The 21511-nt window shown below is 36.3% G+C and overlaps 2 protein-coding genes and 1 pseudogene across 2 annotated transcripts; all 3 read right to left on the bottom strand.

Annotated features, from left to right (window-relative positions):
- LOC122200182 (olfactory receptor 8K3-like) lies at positions 1-927 on the bottom strand. Its single transcript, XM_042905660.1, has one exon. It carries the CDS (start codon positions 925-927, stop codon positions 1-3), a length of 927 nt encoding a protein of 308 aa, XP_042761594.1.
- Positions 928-11141: 10214 nt separating this feature from the next.
- Positions 11142-12083, bottom strand: LOC122200260 (olfactory receptor 8K3-like). Its single transcript, XM_042905739.1, has one exon. The coding sequence runs from the start codon at positions 12081-12083 to the stop codon at positions 11142-11144; it is 942 nt and encodes a 313-aa protein (XP_042761673.1).
- Positions 12084-15167: 3084 nt separating this feature from the next.
- Positions 15168-16043, bottom strand: LOC122200629 (annotated as a pseudogene).
- Positions 16044-21511: the final 5468 nt, after the last annotated feature.

Below are 21511 nucleotides of genomic sequence, written 5' to 3'. Positions count from 1 at the left end.
TCATAACTTTTTCCATATCCTATGGAAAGCACATTTTACGTCTTTGTTCCTCAGGCTATAGATCATGGGATTCAACATGGGGATAACAAGGGTGTAAAATATGGATGCCATTTTATCTGTGTCAAAGGAATGACTGGACTCAGGTTGTGCATACATAAATATCATAGTCCCATAAAACACTGTGGCCACTGTCAGGTGGGACCCACATGTAGAAAAGGCTTTGTGCCTACCCTCAGCTGAGTTCATCCCGACTATGGCTAGTAGGATCAGCAGGTAAGACACAACAACCATCAGAAGGGAGGACATCAAATTAAAAACTGAGAAAGCCAAAATCATCAATTCAATTTCATGCGTGTTTGAGCAGAGCAAGGATACCAAGGGAAGACAGTCACAGTAGAAATGGCTGATGACATTGTAACCACAGAAGGATGAACTAAAAATCTTGATGGTGACTAGTAGAGCCATAAATGTGCTGTAGAGATAGAGGATTGCCACCAGCACCTGACACACCCTTTGTGACATGATGACTGGATAGAGCAGAGGATTACAGATGGCCACGTAGCGGTCATAGGACATAGCCGACAGAATGAAAAGCTCGCTAACGATGAACATAATGTAGAATGCTCCCTGCGTGGCACACAAATGATAGGAAATTGTGTTTTCTTCCACAACAAAACTGGCTAACATTTTGGGTCCTACAGTTGTTGAATAACCCAGATCAGTGAGAGCCAGGTGTTTGAGGAAGAAATACATGGGTGTTTGCAGTCTGGAGTCCGTCTTGGTGAGGATGATCAGGCCTGAGTTGCCCACCACTGAGATCACATAGATGATGAGGAAGAGCCCAAATAATGGAGCCTGCAGCTCAGGACGTTGTGTGATTCCCATGAGAATAAATTCATTAAACACTGTCAGATTGTGTTTTTCCATCCAAGTTTACTAGAAAATCTATTATGGATAGATACATCATCATAGTCAATATATATTATGTACTGTCTCCTGAGAGAGGGCTTGGAATGGCCAACTAGTATAAATAAGATACATCCAAACTGTCCAATTTAGGATATTTGAAAACAAACCCAAATCCCACGTAGACCACTATAAATGCATAAAGAAATCGAAATAGGTGGTTCTCAACTGGAGGCATTTTACTCCATAAAGAATATATTTCAATGTCTAGAGACATTTAGAATGTCATATCCAAGAGTCGGGATGCTACTGATTTCCAATTGTTAGACACAAGTTAAGCTGCTAAATATCTTAATGTATCTAATATCTAGGCCATGACAATATTCAGTCAGGAATAACAGCAGTAACAATGTTAAAAAACCCTGGTGATATAATTAGGTGGATAGATAATAGACTAATTTATTGATAGATAGAAAATAAATACATAAAGGTAAGTAGATATGGATGCTAAAGCAGAAACAAAAAAAAGAAAACTTCAGGGATTAGATATATGGGTGTTTATTTTACCATTCTTTAAAGTATTCTTTCTACCATATATGATACAATCACAAAATGACATTTATAAGATACGTAAATCATATGACCTAATACATATGTCTATTATATATTATAAGTTTTTTAATGTTTACTTATTTATTTTGAGACAGAGAGAGGGTCAGAGAGAGCGGGAGAGAGAGAACGTCAAGCAGGCTCCGCCCTGTCAGTGCAGAGCTCACTGCAGGGCTCGATGCCACAAACCATGAGATCGTGACCTGAGTCGAAATCAGGAGTTGGACACTTAGCCAACTGAAGCATAGGTGCCCCTATAATAAAAATGTTAAGCCAGAAGTTCCCCAACTGCATAAAGCCCACTACTCAAGCATGGTCCTATGAAAGGTATGCCTACATGTGAAACTGACTGGAAAGTTAGCATACTTGACAGATATTTGACAGGTGTATGAATAAGAAAAGTGTAACACATCAGAATGGGAATTATTTTGGGGGACATGGTGAAACATACCAGGAGATACATGTATGGAGATATACTTTCAGCTGTATTTCAGTTTATAGTATATCCAAAGATTTGATTTGGGCAAAAAAATGTGAGTTATCTAAAAGTCTTTATTCTCATATATAAAGCTGATGTTTCCTTGATGAGTTTTAGATAGGATAAATGAAGTTTCGATACTTTAATGTGTCTATGTTACCTGGAAATAGTTCTCAAATATTAAGTACATTATGGATTTTTATTTGCTTGTTTGTTTGCTTGTTTGTGTGTTTTTGAAAGAGTGATATGAACTTACCTGAAATGTTTCTACTTTCCTGACTTATATACCTGTGCATTCTCTGGCCTGGGACTGAAGTTATTTGTCAAGGCTATCATAGGAAGAGGTGAGGAACTGTTTAAGCAAGACATACCTCACCACTCTTCCATGGCAACATTTGAATAATCGTGTTGTGACTCCTTGGGTTACTTATCTTCTAATTTTCTTATCAGTTTTAGTATCATTTTAGATAAGTTATTCTGATATAAACTTGCTTAAAACGTTATTCTTCCCCTTGTGGCATTTTTACTAAAATAGAGATATACTAACTCAAATGTAGCAAATCAGATGCACTTTCTCGAGCAACAAACTAAGGGAACATGGTAAATTTGGAGGAAGAATAGGTTACTGGCAGAGGTTTGACATAATGAAGTTTCACAAGAATTCCCTTTGGATTAGCGGAAATCACACTTTAAGGAAAAATAAAAGTTGAAAGTCACTGTGATACACAATAGCTTAAAGACAAAATACAATACACTGAAGACGAGATATATGTGGGTCCCTGGATGGGATTTGAAATCCTTCTCTACACTAAGCCCACAAAACCCCTTCAAACTATGATGTAGCACATAATGCAGACAAACATGTATATAATCACATGACATGTATCTAAATATCCTAAACACTCACAGATGAAAATTTATTCCAGAGTGGGAGGTGGATGGCAGGTTAAGGTAAGAGAAGTATTTTTGGTTTAAAAAGTCGTGGGCATCAATGCTTCTATTTAAAAAAGGAAAAGGGAAATAATACTGTCTGCAATGAAATTACAGGTCAAGTCAGAAGTCGCTGAGTGAGCTCTAAGCAGACAAAAACATACAACTCCACAACATTCCATATAAAGTTAATTATGTGTAACTTCCCCTTAACTTACCTGAGTCTTAGGTTTGTTACCTCTTGATATGCTCCTCTGCTCTGATGCACACACCTTTCTTATAACAGAAATATGATAATGTGTATCAGTAGGAGACAATATTAGAGAAATATTCCGTAAATGCAACACAAACAGTATAAATTTTGAGTTTTGCTTGTTTTGCTTGTTTCTTTCCACTTTGTTTTGTTTTCCTTTGCAATCATGGAAAGTTAAACAAATAAATAGTACTTTTTGAGTACCAAGTTTTCTGTGAGGTGAAGAAAGATAAAAGCATTTCCTCTCACTAGCTTTGGAGTTCTATAAAAAGAATCACATTGCTTTTTCATAGTTTACTGTCTCTGTTGGATGTTTGATATGTAATTGTTTAAAGCTATATCCTTTGAGATAATTCTTCCCGCTTTCTGTCAGATCCTACTGGAAAATGAAGAATACTCTACATCATTCCATTTCCATAAAACTTGTTACTTAAAGGTCTCCAAATGTCCAAATAAGGCTTTGCACACCTCATTGTGAGGTGACAACCCCTTTTTTTCCTTATCAAGACCTCAGAGGATAATTGTATTGATATGTTTATTTAAACAATCATTAAATACTAAATTACTTTTGAGAGAATCACAAAAAGTGTCCAGAGTCACTAAATAAACATTTGGAAAGACATCAAAATGACAGACACTACCTGCAGTTTCTTAATTTTGCTAACTCAAAAAATTTCATGTCTCTTCAGCTGTGTACCATTTGCTTTTATTTTGGTCTCCGTTTGAGGTAAAACTATTCATATTAAATGTAAGTATTGCATAACTATATAAAAATGAAGTTTCAAAGAGTCACAGAAGCATTAGCCTCCCCACCATGTGAAATCATTCAAAAAAATTAATAAGAAGGAAAAAACGAGGTAATTCCTACTCCTGCTCAGGCATTATGGTTATGGGAAAGCAAAGCAAACAAAATCAGAAATGGTCACATTTTGCTAGAGCTTTGCCACGAAGTTAAAGTGGAACTTACCAAACATCACTGAAACATCATGGATATTTGGTAATATGAGATACCACACAAATTTTCTGTCATTTTTACCTGTAATGGACCCTGTGTCTTGACTCCCATATGTGTTTCTTAACATGGCATATGGAGAACAATTTATGGGTTCTCTTCACCTTTTGAGACTCTCCCTCAGGAGATGCTGAGCAATTTGTTTAATGATGGCTCAAGCATATGAGGGCATTAAAAAATGTCTGGAAGTTGTCTATTAACAGGCAAGGGCAATTTGTATTCACCAGAGAATAAATTATCTATCGATTGATCTATCACCTATTATCTATCTATCTATCTATATATCTATCATCATCATCATCTACATTCAATCGCCCATCTCTCTATCATCAACATCTATATTCAAACATCTATTATCTCTATCATTATCTATCATCTATCATCATCATCATCTATATTCAATCACCTATTTATATATCCATCTATCATCTATTTAGCTTTCTTTCTTTCTTTCTTTCTTTCTCTTTCTTTCTTTCCTATTTTCGCCCTTACTTTTCATTTACACCACATAGGATCCTTTTAAAAATTTTTTAAATGTTCTTTTATTTTCGAGAGACAGACAGAGTGCAAGCGAGAGAGAGGCAGAGAGACAGGGAGACACAGAACTGGAAACAGTCTCCAGGCTCTGAGCTGTCAGCACAGAGGCCAACAGGGGCTGGAAGTCACAAGCCACAAGATCACAACCTGAGCCGAATTTGGACACTTAACGGACTGAGCCACCCAGGCGCCCCAGCACTACATAGGACTCTTGATAAAAATGTCATATATTTAGGGCAGGTTCATCAGGGCTTCCATTTCCACAGAGGTCTCCTCAAATTGGTGACACAGTGGAGAGTTGATAAATTCAGTTCTATTAAATTATTTTAAAATTGTATATGGGATAGGGCACCTGATGGCTAGTCGGTTAAGCGTCTGACTTCGGCTCAAGTCATGATCTCACAGCTTCTGCATCTGAGTCCCACATGGGCCTCTGTGCTGACAGCTCAGAGCCTGGAACCTGCTTCGGATTCTGTGTCTCTCTCTCTCCCCCTCTGCCCCTCCGCTGCATGCTCTGCCTCTCTCAGTCTCTCAAAAATAAACAAACATTAAAAACTTAATAAAAAGATTGTGCATGGAATAAAATTCATACGTTAAGCAAATGTGGCGTGTTGTTTCCTTGAAGTTAGTTTTGTTTTTATTGTTACCCTTTCCAAGGCAGAAGTTTGCTATGCGTCCTTCTCATTGCATAGCGAGTTGCCGTCACTGACTGGTTACCACTTCTGCTTTGATTTTGTTTTTCTCTTTAATTTCACAGTGCGGTATTTTATTCTTTTGTGCCCAGATCATCTCAATTTTTCTTTCCTACCTTGAACCATGCTCTGTTGTACTTAATATATACCTAGATTATCAAGTTATCCTTGCAAAACTCTCATATGTTACATATGCGTAACTATGTATATGTGTTATATTTCTATAAATTTCATTGCTGCATTTGTCACTTTAATTGCTTGTTGTGCACAGGTGATATGACACTTTGTGCTTCTTTCTGTATTAGAGTCCATGATACAAATTTCCCAATTTTCATTTATTGTTTTATTGACAGATGTCGTGTGTCCAACCCTCAGCTATCACCATTACATCATTGCGGTATCCAGCCTCAGTGAACAGCCCTGAATTTGTCCCCTGAAAATATTTATATATATATAATGTGTTCTTGATAAGAGGGAGTTGAATATACTCATTAATTTTCCTAAGTATTTCAGATATATTATCTCTATATACTCTTCAGTAAATGCAAGACATATCCTCTTCCCTTTCATGTTACCTAATTATATCCTTCTTGTTAAATGTGCATTTATAGTATTATAAGTATCTTTCATGTAATTTGTTAGACTGTGTCTTGCCTTTTATTTTCAAGTTACCCAATAGCAGACATTTCATTTAAGTAGTACTGGTCTACTACTTTCTATTGTCAACTGTCAATTTTCTATTGTCAATTTTCCTTTGTTTTTGGATATAGAATAAGCTTATATACACATACACATACATATACATGTGTATATGTGTGTATATATACATATACACATATATGTGCACATATACACAGCACAAAATTTGATATGTATATACCGATGGAGCTGTAAAAACTTTCAAGACAACAAACATGTCCATCACTTCAGAAGTCTTAGTGTTCGCACATGTTAAACCCGTTCTACTCTTCCTGCCTCTTAATCCACCAAGTCAACTTCAATTTGCCATTTTCAAAAACTTTTTATGTTGAAATAATTATAAATTAACAGGAAGTTGTAAAAAAAAAAAGCATGCAGAGACGTCTTGTGTAATCTACACCCAGTTCCCCCCCCGGAAGAGTTCCTCTTGCTACACTGTAGTATGATTTCATGACTAGGAAATTGACATTGGTACAACACACATTGTTCAGATTTCACCAGTTTGGGGTTATTCTTTCATGTATTGGTATACTTTACTGCTCTGCGTTTTATCCCATTTTTGCATTGTTTCAACCACCACCATAGTCGAATTGTAGAACTATTCTGCCCCCCAAATTTTTCTTTTGCTATCCCTTTAAAGCTACACTGTCTTCCCACCTCTTGGGCAACTGTTCCTAACCATTGGTGACCACTAATATTTTTTGCATCAGCATAATTTTGTCACTTGAACAAGGTTTTATAAATAGTCCACAATTTGTAATCTTTTGGTATAGCTTCACTCTCTTGAGGTCCATCCTCATTTTTGTGTGTGGATACCCTATTCTTTAAGGTGGCTGAATGGCATTCCATGGGATTTCTGGTACAACTTGTTCGACTCTTTCGTCATTGAAAGACATTTGGGATCTTCCCAGTTTTCAACACTTATGAATATAGATTCTGTAAACATTTTCTTAAGCTGATTGTGTGAACATACATTTTGATTCTTTAGGAATCATTTCTAAGAACGTGATGAGTAGATTGCTTCAAGTTTGATTTTGACTTTATCAAGAAACATATCAAATGCAGGTTCATCTAAAGTTGCACAAAACAGATAATATGACAAATTCCAAACAGTGCAAGGAAATGGCATAAGAGGCATAGAGCTTGGAAAGGAAGAAACGAGACCCTCTGTAGTACAAATGGCATGTGGTCCAATAGGAAACCTCAAGGAATCCCCCCACCAAAATATGAGTTCAGCAAGATCGCCGATTTTCCACTTTATCAACGTATACCTGTGCATATTATGCTCTTGATGTCCTGTCTCTAAATTCTTTGCCTGCTCTTAGGTCCTGTAGAGATTTATCCCTATGCTTTTGTCTAAGCATATCATAGTTTTACAATAAAGTTGTTATCCATTTGGGAGTATACTTTGTATAAGATTTAGGTCAACATTGTTTGTGTTTGTCTGCAGATATTTAATGATTCCAGAATGATTTTTTTAAAAGTGTTACCCATCTTCTATGGAATTAACTTTGTACTTCCATGAAAAATTTGTTGCACCTTTTATAAAAGTCTATTCTGGGTTCTCTGTTCTGTTCCATTGCTTTATATGTCTTTCTTTACACCAATCGTATACAGTTTTGAATATTATGTGATAAGCCTTAACATGGAGCAGAGAGTTTCCTCCATGTTATTCTACATGTTTTCAGGTATTTTAGCTATGCCAAGTCCCTGACCGTTCGTTACATTTTAGTATAAACTCAACCATATCTATAAAATATCTTGCTGGGATTTTGTTTGCATTGTATTGCCTATAAATCTGTCTGGGAAGTATTGATATCTTTGGTTGAGTCTTCTAATCTATAAACTCATTACGTCCTGCCATTTATTCAGATATTCTGTGGTTTCCTTAATCAGCATGCTTTTCAGCATACAGATCCTGCACATGTTTTCTGAATTTCCCTGTGAGTATATTTCATTATACTTGTGTGATTATAAATGGTATTTTAAAATTTTGGTTTCTACAATATATGTGTATGTTGATCTTTTATCTTTGTGCTTTCATGGAATCCTGTGATCTTGCTGAACTCATATTTTGGTGGGGGGATTCCTTGAGGTTTTCTATTGGACAACATGCCATTTGTACTACAGATGGTCTCGTTTCTTCCTTTCCAAGCTCTATGCCTCTTATGCCATTTCCTTGCACTGTTTGGAATTTGTCATATTATCTGTTTTGTGCAACTTTAGATGAATCTGCACTTGAGATTTTTAATTTTTTTTAAAATTTAATGTTATATTGTTTACACTTTTAAGTCTGATCTCCTTTACTCTGCATAATAATCTTGAGAGTCATCCATATTTTTGTGCATAGCAATGATTTATTGCTTTTTATAGCTGAAAGGTATTCATTTGCTTGGATATTCCATAATTTGTTTATCCATTCTCAAGTGGAAGAACATTTGAATTATTTCCAGTCTAACTATTATAAATAAGCTTTCTGTGGACATTCACATAGAATATTTGCAATGGAATGTGATGTCTTTTCTCTCTCACATGGCAGTGGAAATCTTAAATATATTAGCTGCTTTTTTACTTTCTAAGATGGTGAATCTTAAACCAGATGTTTTTAAAATATTTATACCATTTTAATTTTCCACCAACAACGTATGAGTTTTCATTCCTCCATATACTCACCAACAACTAGATATTATCCTTGATTTATGTTGTTGTCTCATTGAAGTTTAAATTAAAATGCATAAATGAAAGTAATGCTGAGCAACCTTTTCTGTTGGTAGCAGTACCCGATGTAAAATTAGGAGTCTGATGCATGGCTTGAACTCAAGAAGGTGAAATAATGACCTGACCCAAAGTTGGACACTTAACCAACTGAGCCACCCAAGCACCCCAAGAATATAATACTTTCTGATATGTGTAATATATATACCTAGTAATGAAATAAAGGTTTTTTGGGGGGGGAGAGAGAGGGCGCAAGTATGTGAGGGGGCAGAGAGAGGAGAGAGAATTCCATGGTGGGCAGAGAGAGAAGGAGAAAAAGGGAGAAACGGGGCTCTCTCAAAGTGGAGCTCACGTTTTTACTCGTGAACAGGTGGCTCCTGTTCACCCAAAGGGGCTCGAGCTCACCTGATGTGGGACCCAGACTCACTAACTGTGATATCATGACCTGAGCCAAAGTCAGATTCTTAACCAACCGAGCCACCCAGGCACCAAATAGAGACTAATTTTTTAAGCGAATGAAACATATTATTGAAATTTTTAAGTCTTAATACTTTATTTTTCTCTTTTTGGATTGTACTCTGAGGGCTAATCAAAGAACTCCAATATTTATTGTAGGAGTGGGATATTGTGTTATATTTACTTACCATTTGTTTTTTCAAATCCCTGTATTATTAACATCTCACCGTAATGCTGTCCAAACTACGTCATCTAAGAAACATGTATTTCTTTATATTTGTACAGGCATAGCTCATACTTAGGTGTAAAATTTTTTTAATAATTAAAAAATAAGCCATAAAGGCCCTATTAATTATTTGCACATGACTCTTTCTCCCTCTCTCTCTCTCTCTGTGTGTGTATTCTTATTAATTATTTTTATTCAAATTTTATTGGCTTCACAGTTAATTTTATTCCATGATGGTGGACTCAGAAAAGAGTTCAGTCTCTCCATGATGCAAATAAGTTTTTGAATGTTAAAAAAAATAAAAGTAAACAAAAAATAGGGTATTTGGCAAGTGTTATGTAGGAAGTATGTCCGAAAAGCACACCAAGTATATATGTTTGACATCACATTTATTCACAGTCCAAACCATAGAATTTTCTTCTTTTGTTTTCTCCAGGCAGGGGCAGGGTCATCCAATCAATGTAGTCGAACAATTTACCCTGTTCAAAATATAGTACACACTCATTTGAAACAAATTTGTGGAACGAGTCAACACTGTTATTTATGATAGAATAGATCTCATATGCAACCATACAAAAAAAAAAAACCTAGAAAATGACTTTACACAAAAATTATCCTTGTTCTTTAGAGAGATAAAGCGTAACTTCATTAGACAAAAATAAGCATTTAAGATTCAAAATTAGGACACATAGATGGCTTCGTGGGTTAAGCGTCCAATTCTTGATTTCAGATCTCAGAAGTCCTGGGATCAAGCCCCCCACTGGGCTCTGCGCTGACAGTATGGAGCCTGCTTGGGATTCCTTCTCTCCCTTTCTCTGTCTGCCCCTCCCCCATGCTCTCTCTCTCTAAATATAGACTTTAAAAAACTTTTAAAAAAGGAATCAAGATCAAGCTGGCAAGAGAAATTTAAAAATCCGAAAATGTGTATGGCAGACCCCATGAAATTTAATTCAATTGCTATGTCCACTATTATAGACAAATGGACACATTTAGACAAAATTAGATGCTGTGGTGATCTTCTGGATTGTTGAAATGCCAAGTGTGTGTAGTCGATAGACTCTCTGGGGCTTCAATCATGAAAATAATGAAAATAATGGCACTCGTGAAGAAAGACCAGGACACAAAGACCCCTCATGGAATGGAGAGATTGGAGCACATTCAGATGACTGATGACTTAAGTTAAGGCAATACACTGAACCTGCTTAAAACTACAATCAACTGTGTTTTAGACACCCCATGGAAACCTATGTAGGTTAAATAGAAAGAATGTACTTACAGAAAAACATACCTACAGGTACCTTTCTGTCCCAGGTATTCTTCTTCACTCGCCCAAAGCATTCCCACACTCCTTGCTTGGTGTTGAGTCTACAGACTAGTAACCATTCTACTGTACTAACACATTGCCTAATTATGATGCTCATAACTCTTGTCTTTCCCTCAAGAATGGAAATATATTCGTTATTTATTCACAGTGTGTTTAGAGCACTTCAACCTATGACTGATGCATAGAAGTCAATCTCTAGATATATGTTGAACTCACTTATCCTTGACCTTTCCTCCGAAAGAACAAATAGAAATGTTTAATGTTGACAATCTAATTCACAGGAACCACATAGTATACAACGAACTTAAGAAAAGGTACTACATAACTTTTTCCATATCCTATGGAAAGCATATTTAACATCTACATTCCTCAAGCTATAAATCAAGGGATTCAACATGGGGATAATGAGGGTGTAAAATATGGATGCCACTTTATCGGCATCAAAGGAATGACCGGACTCGGGTTGCACATACATAAATATCAGAGTCCCATAGAACACTGTGACTACTGTCAGGTGGGACCCACAGGTGGAAAAGGCCCTGTGCCTACCCTCAGCTGAGTTCATCCTGATGATGGCTGCCAGGATCAGCAGGTAAGACATAACGACTACAAGAAGGGATGACATCAAATTAAAAACTGAGAAAATCAAAATTATCAATTCAATTTCATGCGTATTTGAGCAGAGCAAGGACAACAAGGGAAGACTGTCACAGTAGAAATGGCTGATGACATTGTAGCCACAGAAGGATGAACTAAAAATCTTTATGGTGACCAGAAGAGACACAAATGTGCTGTAGAGATAGGGGATTGTCATCAGCACCTGACACACCCTTTGTGACATGATGACTGGATAGAGCAGAGGATTACAGATGGCCACGTAGCGGTCATAGGACATAGCCGACAGAATGAAAAGCTCGCTAATGATGAACATAATGTAGAATGCTCCCTGTGTGGCACACAAATGATAGGAAATTGTGTTTTCTTCCACAACAAAACTGGCTAACATTTTGGGTCCTACAGTTGTTGAATAACCCAGATCAGTGAGAGCCAGGTGTTTGAGGAAGAAGTACATGGGTGTTTGTAGCCTGGAGTCCACCTTGGCGAGGATGATCAGGCCCAGGTTGCCCACCACTGAGATCACATAGATGGTGAGGAAGAGCCCAAATAATGGAGCCTGCAGCTCACGACGGTGTGTGATTCCCATGAGAATGAATTCATTCACCACTGTCAGGTTGTGTTTTTCCATCCAGGTTTACTGGAAAATCTATCCTGAATCAGCACAGTAAATAGCTTTCATGTTATATCATCTGGTTGTGTTTTATCCTGAATATAAGTAAAATAACAGTGTCAAGAGTTTAAGAAAGCAACAGAAATATGCAGTATTGTAATATTATATTATAAACACATTCATAGAAAATCCACACTTACAGCACATAAGACATTGCTTATAAGATGGTGAGCTTCTGATAAACTGCTTGTTACCAAGTACACACCTTCTTCGGTGAGAAATACTGAATTTGAATTACTTTAAGAAAAACTGTTACGTGAACAGAAGGAGAAACAATATAGTGTTGTTTGGGTGCAGTGGTGAACGGTGAAAGAAAAAAATGACATTGCTGGTGCTGATTTCCTGTGAGATAAGGGAGAAGGGCTTTTGCCCTTGAGCTTGACATCTAGGCTTTCTCTCTTGAGTTCAGCAAAGCACAATTTTTTTTCACAGTTTACTATCTGTTTAGATGATCAGATCCTTGTTTTTTGAAGTTATACTCTTTGAGAAAACTATGTTTGCTTTCTGTCAGATTCCTCTGGTAACTGAACATGCTGTACATTTACCATCACCAAAACACTGGATACTAAAAGTCTCCTAGGCTCCAAATATTAGTTTTCACACCTCAGTATGAGGTGGAGTTTCTCTTATTGCTCAATAAAAAGTAGAAAAAAATTCACATTTATAAATTGATTTAAATAACTATCACAATATTTTTGAGAAGTGGATAAGAAGAATCTAGTCCCTAATGACTGATAATTCAGATATCAAGTGAACACCTGAACACCTACAGTTTCATAATTCTGCCATATATTTTATTCTTTATTTTTTTAACAATTTTTTAAATATTTATTTATTTTTGAGAGAGAGAAAGAGAGAGAGCAAATGGGAGGTGGAGAGAGAGAGGGAATCGCAAGCAGGATGCACACTGTCAGCACAGAGACAGATGCAAAGCTAGAACTCACAAACTGTGAGATCATGACCAGAATGGACACCAAGAGTCCAACGCTTACCCAACTGGGTCACCCAGGTGCCCCTATTCTTTATTCTTGACACTTTAGTTGGGCTTTATGGTAGCTCAGTTTTGACCTGTATTATTTGTATGATCAAGTATTTACATGAAACATACATTTACATAAGCAATATGGCAGTTACATTTCAAAAATGCTTATTAGCCTTTGTGAAGATACTCGATAATCTGAAGAGAAAGAAGAACATTCTTATTTTGTCACGCACTATCAATAGTAGAACACAGAAGCGAACCAGAAATCCTAATGTTTTGCTATGCTTTGACAATGGAATAAAACTGTTACCTTGCAACTGTCACCAAAACTATTTGGATATTGGTATAATACAGCATTACATGAAATCTTCTGTTTACCTGTGATCTAACTTCTGTCTTGACTTCCCCATGCACTTCATAACACGTGAGATCATTTTATGGATTCTTTTTCGCCCTCTGAGACTCTCCCAGAGGATATGCCGAGCAATTTCTTGATCATCCCTGAAGCATTTGAAAACTTTACCGAATACAAGGGGGGATGTTTATTAATTGTGTAGAATACTTTGTATTCACCAGTGACTTAGTTTTTTTGTTAGTTTGTGTATTACATTCATACATTTTACTCCTGATTAGCTCTTTCCCCCCCATGCTTTGATGGTTAATTTTATGTGTCCACTTGGCTAAGCTATGGTGCCCAGTTGATTAGTCAAATATTAGTCTCGAAGTTATTGTAAAGATAGTTTTTACATGTGATTAAAATTTAAATTAATAGACTTTGAATATAGTCATGTACCCTCCAGAATGTAGGTGGACCTCATCCAATCAGTTGAAAGCCTTAAGGAACAAAAAATGAGGTCCCCCAAAGAAATTATGCTCCAGACAGCAATATAGAAAATCTACCTCAGTTTCCCCTCTTTGTACTCAAGACTGCAATATCAACTCTTACAATGCTGGGCTACTCCACAGATTTTGCCTTGCCAATCCCAACAATCATATGTGTTAATTTCTCAAAATCTCCTCTCTCTCTCTCAAAGCTGTATTATCATATATTGTATACAGTTATATATATATTTGTATGTCATATAAAAATATTTTACACATATAAAATATGACATGTTCATATATGTGTGTATATGTACGTATGTGTATGAAACCTTCTTTTGATTTCATTCCTCTGAAGTACCTTTACCAAAACAAACATATAAGGAAATTGATTAACACATGTTATCTACACCCCTAGCTTGCCAGTATTCCTTCAGTTCTATAATGGTGTCCTTAGGTGGATGACACACGGACTCATTTTTAAACACCGTCCTATTGTATTGTTTAAAATGATTAAATGAGTTACAAGTAATAATATATTGTGTATATAAGGTGTGCCCTTAACCTTTTTTTTTTTTCATGTTTTAAATTTTTTTTTGAATTTTGTGAAAGGAATATATAGAGCCTCTGGTTTATAAAAATAAGTGTTTAGTAGAAGAGACAGGCAAATAAGCTATGTGCAAGAATATGTAGGAATGGCACCTGATCTGGAATTGAAACTAATTGAGGCTAATATCTGAAGTATGAACAAGAATCAGAGGGGCACCTGGGTAGATCAGTCAGTTGAGCGTCTGACTTCAGCTTAGGTCATGATCTCACAGTTCGTGGGTTTGAGCCCCACATTGGGCTCTGTGTTGACAGTTCAGAACCTGTAACCTGCTTCGGATTCTATGCCTCTCTCTTTCTCTCTCTCTGCCCCTCTCCTTCTTGCGCTCTCTCTGTCTCAAAAATAAATAAATAAAAATTTTAAAAAACATTTAAAAATCAACTATCTGTTAGAGGATTGTTCTCACTTGAAATTTCAAAATAATGAAAAATTTTATTTATTTCCATGCTTATCACATATTGATTGTTGCCCATCTCCTGGAAACAACAGTACAAGACTCCTGCAGAGTTATAGTTTACATTGGTTAATACATACTTTATTGTTAGTGTATCTTACAATGAATTTTAAATACCACAGTTGCAAATATCCTGCAGGTCCTATTAAGAGCATTTTTTTTTTACCTCTTTGTTCCTCAAGCGTGGATCATTGGATTCAGCATGGGTATAAGTAAACTGTAAAATAAAGAAGTTATTTTATCAGTATCAAATGAATGGCTGGATTTGAGCCACACATACATAAAAGATAGAGTACTGTAATATATGACTATCACTGTCAGATGGGATCCACAGGCGGAGAAAGCCTTGTGCCTGCCTTCTTCAGAGTTCATTCTGAGGATGGCAACAAGGATCAGAATGTAGGACACAAGGACTATCAGAAGAGATGACACTAATTTAAAAGTTGAAAAGATCAGAGTTATCAATCTAATTTCATAGGTCCCTGAGCAGAAGAAAGTTATCAATGGAGACTATCATAGCAGAAATGCCTGATGACATTATAGCTGCAAAATTATGAAAGGAAAATCCTTATAATAGTTAGCAAAGACAAAATGGTGCTGTACAGATAGGGTCTCAAGCAACTGACAATCTTTGTGACATGACGACTATGTAGAACAGAGGGTTACAGATGGCTACATAGCAGTCATAAGCCATTGCCAACAAAATAAAACTTCGCCAGTAATAAACATACTGAAGCAAGTGAATTGGGTAGCACCTTAGTTATACAAGATGGTAGGCTGAGCTACAGAAGAATTTACTAACATTTTGGGTCCCGCAGCTGTAGAATAATCAAGATCAGTGAAAGCCTGGTGTCTGAGGAAGAAGTACATGGGTGTTTGTAGCCTAGAGTCTATCTTGGTGAGGATGATCAAACCCAGATTACCCACGACTGAGACCAGGTAAACAGTGAGGAACAGTCCAAATAATGGAGCCTGCAGCTCAGGGAGTCCTGTGATTCCCATTAGAATGAATTCTTTCAACAGTGTTAGATTGTGTTTGTCCATGCAGGTCATTCGGGAAACCTATACTGGGAGTAAATATAAAAATAATCATTAACTGGGGCGCCTGGGTGGCTCGGTCGGTTGGGCATCCGACTTCGGCTCAGGTCATGATCTCACAGTCCGTGAGCTCGAGCCCCACATCGGGCTCTGTGCTGATGGTTCAGAGCCTGGAGCCTGTCTCAGATTCTGTGTCTCCCTCTCTCTCTGCCCCTCCCCTGTTCATGCTCTGTCTCTCTCTGTCTCAAAAATAAATAAACGTTAAAAAAAATTAAAAAAAAAATAATCATTAACTTTCATGATATGATGGAGATGACTGTTGTAATAAGTGATTAAAGGCCTAAATCATTAGGGCCTGTTGCCTTAATTGGCTGTTCTGACACCCAACAGCTCAATTCTTTCTCTCCCAGTTCAGCTGAGCTTTTTACAGCTTTTTATTATGTGATACCAAAGACACAAACAAGAAAAGTAAAAACAGATAAATGGACTTTATCAAAAGTTAGAAAGCAAATTTTTGTGCATCAAAGAACACTATCAAAGAATGAAACGACCTACATGATGGAGGAAATTTTAATTCATGTATCTCCTAAGGCTCTATTATCTAAAATATATAAAGGATTTTTCAACTCAACAAGAAAAAAACCCACAAATAATCCAAATTAGAAAACAGGCCAAAGACTTGAAGACACATTTCTCACGGAAAATATAGAAATGGCCAATAAACACATGAAGAAATGTTTAACACATAAGAAATGCAAACAAAAACCACAATGAGATATCATAGAATGGTTATTGAAAAAGAAAAAGACAAATACAAACGCTGACAAAGGTGTGGAGACATTAGGACCTTTGTGTATTGTTTTTGGCAACGTGAAATGGTACAATTTGATGGTTATTCAATAAGTAAAACAGAGGATTACCATTATAACCCAGCAAATCTATTTCTAGATATATATCCCAAGGTTTTGAAAACCACAGGTGCTCATACCAAAAAGTGTAGGTAAATGCTCAGAGCAGCTTTATTCACAATAGTTAAAAAGTAGAAACATATTAAATGTCCATCAACGGGTCCATCAACTGGTGAATGGATAACAGATGTGCTATATCCATACAATGGGATATTAGTAAGCCATACAACGAAAGAAGTATTAATATATGCTAGAACATGTATGAACCTTTAAAACATTATGCTAAGTGAAAGAGTATAAAAGGTCACACATTGTAGATACTGTACAATTCCATTACATGAAGTATCCAGAATAGGTAAATCCATGGAGACAGAGAGCAGATTAATTATTGTTTGTTCAGGAACACTGAATTACTTCTGAAGACACAGTACCTTTAGGGACATATTTTTAGTGGGTATTAAAAAACATTCTACATCTCCTGGAATAAATGAGAGTTTTATTTTTATTTTTTTTAAACAGGTGAAAATATTTTTTTCAATGTTTATTTATTTTTGAGAGAGAGAGACACACACACAGTGTGAGCAGGGGAGGGGCAGAGAACAGGGGAGACAACAGAATCCGGAGCAGGCTCCAGGCTCTGAGCTGTCAGCACAGAGCGCGTTGCGGGGCTCGAACCCATGAACCATGAGATCATGTCCTGAGCCGAAGTCGGACGCTTAACTGAGCCACCCAGGTGCCCCATAAATGAGAGTTTTAAAAAAGTGTTCTTTTTTTTCTGAATCCGTGCTAGTAAATATCAGCCTTCCTATATGTGAAGACAGATATGAGATATTTTTCTCGCTGTCTTTATACTTCTATATAATGCACTAAACTCTTCTCTGTCCCTGTGGTTTATTTATATTTATATTTATATTATATTATTATTGGAATAATCTACTTTGGACCATTGAAATTGTTATTTTTTTTCCTGCTTAAGACCCTACAAACATGTGAAAACAATACAATGGGCAGAGATTTAGCATTGAATCTTCACTATAAAACTGCTGTAAGAATAGAAATGAGAATTAAACTAACCCCATCCCTGCCTCATCCCCCTGCCAAGTAGAGCATTCAATATTAAAAAGAACAACCATAGGGGCGCCTGGGTGGCTCAGTCGGTTAAGTGGCCGACTTCGGCTCAGGTCATGATCTCACGGTCCGTGAGTTTGAGCCCCGCGTCGGGCTCTGTGCTGACAGCTCAGAGCCTGGAGCCTGCTTTGTATTCTGTGTCTCCCTCTCTCTCTGACCCTCCCCTGCTCATGCTCTGTCTCTGTCTCAAAAATAAATAAACGTTAAAAAAAATTAAAAAAAAAAAGAAAAAAAGAAAAAGAACGACCATAAAGGTATACTATGATTATAGATAAATAATATATGCATTTAAATACATATATTTAAAAACCGAAGTAACTTTTGAGGGGGAGTAAAGGGAGTTTTAGAAAGAGCTACTAAATAAATGAGTGGCAAATTCACTTTATTTTTATGTATGTATGTATGTATTTATTTATACTTATTTATTTTTTTGTTTTTAGTTAAGTGCCCTTTTCTTTCTTTCTTTCTTTCTTTCTTTCTTTCTTTCGTTCTTTCTTTTGTTCTTTCGTTCTTATTTTTCCTTCCTTCCTTCCTTCCTCCCTTCCTTCCTTCCTTCCTTCCTTCCTTCTTATTATTTAAATCCAGATTAGTTAACTTACACTGTAATAATGATTCCAGGAAAAGAATTTAGTGATTCATCACTTCCATATAGCACCCAGTGCTCATCCCAGCAAGTGCCCTCCTTAACTCCCATCATCCATTTATCCCATCCCCCTACCCAACACCCCTTCAGCAACCGTCAGTTTGTTGTGTTTTTAAGAGTCTTTGATGGTTTGTCTCCCTCTCTGTGTTTATCTTATTTTTGCTTCCTTTTCCCTATATTCATCTGTTTTGTTTCTTAAATTCCACATATGAGTGACATTATGTGATGTTTGTCTTTCTCTAACTGACCATTATTTCACTTAACATAATACACTCTAGTTCTATCCATGTTGTTGCAAATAGCAAGATTTCATTCCTTTTCATTGCTGAGTAATATTCATATATAATATATATATATATGTATATATACACACACACACACTACACCTTCTTTATTCATTTATAAGTCGATGGGGATTTGGGTTTTTTCTGTAATTTGGCTATTATTGACAGTGCAGCTGTAAACATTGGATGCATGTGCCTTTTTGAATCAGTCTCTTCAGCAAATGGTATTGGGAAAACTGGAGAGAGGCATGCAGAAGAATGAACATGGACCACTTTCTTGCATCATTCACCAAAATAAAATGGATTAAAGACCTAAACATAAGTCAGAAAACCATCAAAATCCTAGAGGAGAAAACAGGTAACAACCTCTTTGACCTGGGCTGCAGCAACTTCTGACTTGACTTGTCTTTGGATCCAGACAAGGAAAACAAAATACAAAATGAACTACTGAGATCTCATCAAGATGAAAAGCTTCTGCACAGTGAAGGAAACAAGCAGCAAAACTAAAAAGCAACCGACAGAAAAGGAGAAGATATTTGCAAATAATGTATCAGATAAAGGGTTAGTATCCAAAATCTACAGAGAACTTATCAAACTCAACACCCCAAAACAAAGAATCCAGTGAAGAAATGGGCAGAAGACATGAATAAACACTTCTCCAAAGGAGATATCCAGATGTCCAACAGAAACATGAAAAGATTCTCCATATCACTCCTCATCAGAGAAATACAAATCAAAACTACATTGAGATATCACCTCACACCGGTCAGAGCGGCTAAAATGAACAAATCAGGAGACTATAGATGCTGGTGAGGATGTGGAGAAACGGGAACCCTCTTGCACTGTTGGTGGGAATGCAAACTGGTGCAGCCGCTCTGGAAAACGGTGTGGAGGTTCCTCAAAAAGTTAAAAATAGAACTACCCTATGGCCCAGCAATAGCACTGCTAGGAATCTACCCAAAGGATACAAAAGATACAGGAGTGCTGATGCATAGGGTCACATGTACCCCAATGTTTATAGCAGCTCTTTCAACAATAGCCAAACTATGGAAAGACGCTAAATGTCCATCAACTGACGAATGGATAAAGAAGATGTGGTTTATATATACAATGGAATACTACTTGGCAATGGAAAGAATGAAATATTTTTTTCCTTTTTTAAAAATTTTATTTAATTATTTATTTATTTTATTACATTATTTAGTGTAATAATGGTTTCATGAATTAGAATTTAGTGATATATCACATATATTGTTCAAACAAACTTTTGAATTTTAGCTATCACAGCTGAAATTAGTGACAGAGTATATTCCTTATTTACATTTATCTAATGAAGAATTTTTTTAATGCACTTATATATTTTTGGCTGTTTTGATATCCTCTTTTGTAAAATGTTTCTTCAGGTTTCTTGCACCTGCCAACCCACCTGTCTTATTCACTCTCAATACATTGACTGTGTTGATCATCCTCATTCTAGGAGTTAGGCAATTTGTTGTTCTGTTTTGTTTTCTTTTACAAGTTACTTTGAAAGGGTGTGTATATTTTTTTAAAGATGTTTTTAATGTTTATTTAGTTTTGAGAGACAGAACGTGAGTGGGGGAGGAGCAGAGAGAGAGGGAGACACAGAATCCAAAACAGGCTCTATCCAGGCTCTGAGCTGTCAGCACAGAGCCCAATGTGGGGCTTGAACTCACGAACCGTGAGATCATGACCTGAGCCATGTCAGATGCTTAACCGACTGAGCCACCCAGGCACCCCAAAAGGGTGTGTATATTTCAAATGAGGTCTCTGTGGATATTTTTTTCCACTTTTTATGGTATATTTTTATTAATACAAATTTTCATTCCAAATAGAGTATATTTATCAGTGTTACTATTTTTTTTTGCACCCTGCTTAAGGAATCTTTGCTGATCTCATCATGAAGATATTATTTTACTTTAATTTAAGAACCTTTTTTGGTTTCAGTTTTCCTATTCACATTCATAACACAACTCAATTAATTTTTACATGCAGTGTATAAATGACCAAAATTCATGTTTTACATAGGAACCTAATTGAATAGGTTAATCTACTGAGAAGCCCTATTTTCCCCATTACTTTGCAGCAGGGCTTTTGTTTTAAAACAAGTGTTTGAAAACACACTACTCTACATGTGAGTATTTTTGGACCTTATTTTATTGATCTCTCTGTAAACAAGTGCACTAACTAATCTAGCTTCAGTAAAGGAATTGATATCTGTTATTAGAAGTCCTTTGACCTCTTCCTTCTTCTAAGATATTGCCCTGGCTATTCTAGATCCTTCATATTTCCATGTAATTTTTATATCAACTTAAGCATTAAAAACTACAGCTGAAATTTTTATTGTAGCTGTGTTAAATCTATAGGAAAATTATTTATTTAATTAATTAATTAATTTATTTTTTAATATATGGAATTTATTGTCAAATTGGTTTCCAGGCAACACCCAGTGCTCATCCCAAAAGATGCCCTCTTCAATGCCCATCACCTACCCTTCCCTCC

This window comes from Panthera leo, chromosome D1 (genome assembly GCF_018350215.1).
Source record: "Panthera leo isolate Ple1 chromosome D1, P.leo_Ple1_pat1.1, whole genome shotgun sequence".
NCBI classification, from domain to species: domain Eukaryota; kingdom Metazoa; phylum Chordata; class Mammalia; order Carnivora; family Felidae; genus Panthera; species Panthera leo.
The sequence above is the reverse complement of the archived record's forward strand: the minus strand, read 5'-3'. Positions and strand labels throughout refer to the sequence as shown.

Excerpts from the sequence above, each read along its gene's own strand:
- LOC122200182 (XM_042905660.1), bottom strand. The coding sequence starts at position 927 with ATGGAAAAACACAATCTGACAGTGTTTAATGAATTTATTCTCATGGGA.
- LOC122200260 (XM_042905739.1), bottom strand. The coding sequence starts at position 12,083 with ATGGAAAAACACAACCTGACAGTGGTGAATGAATTCATTCTCATGGGA.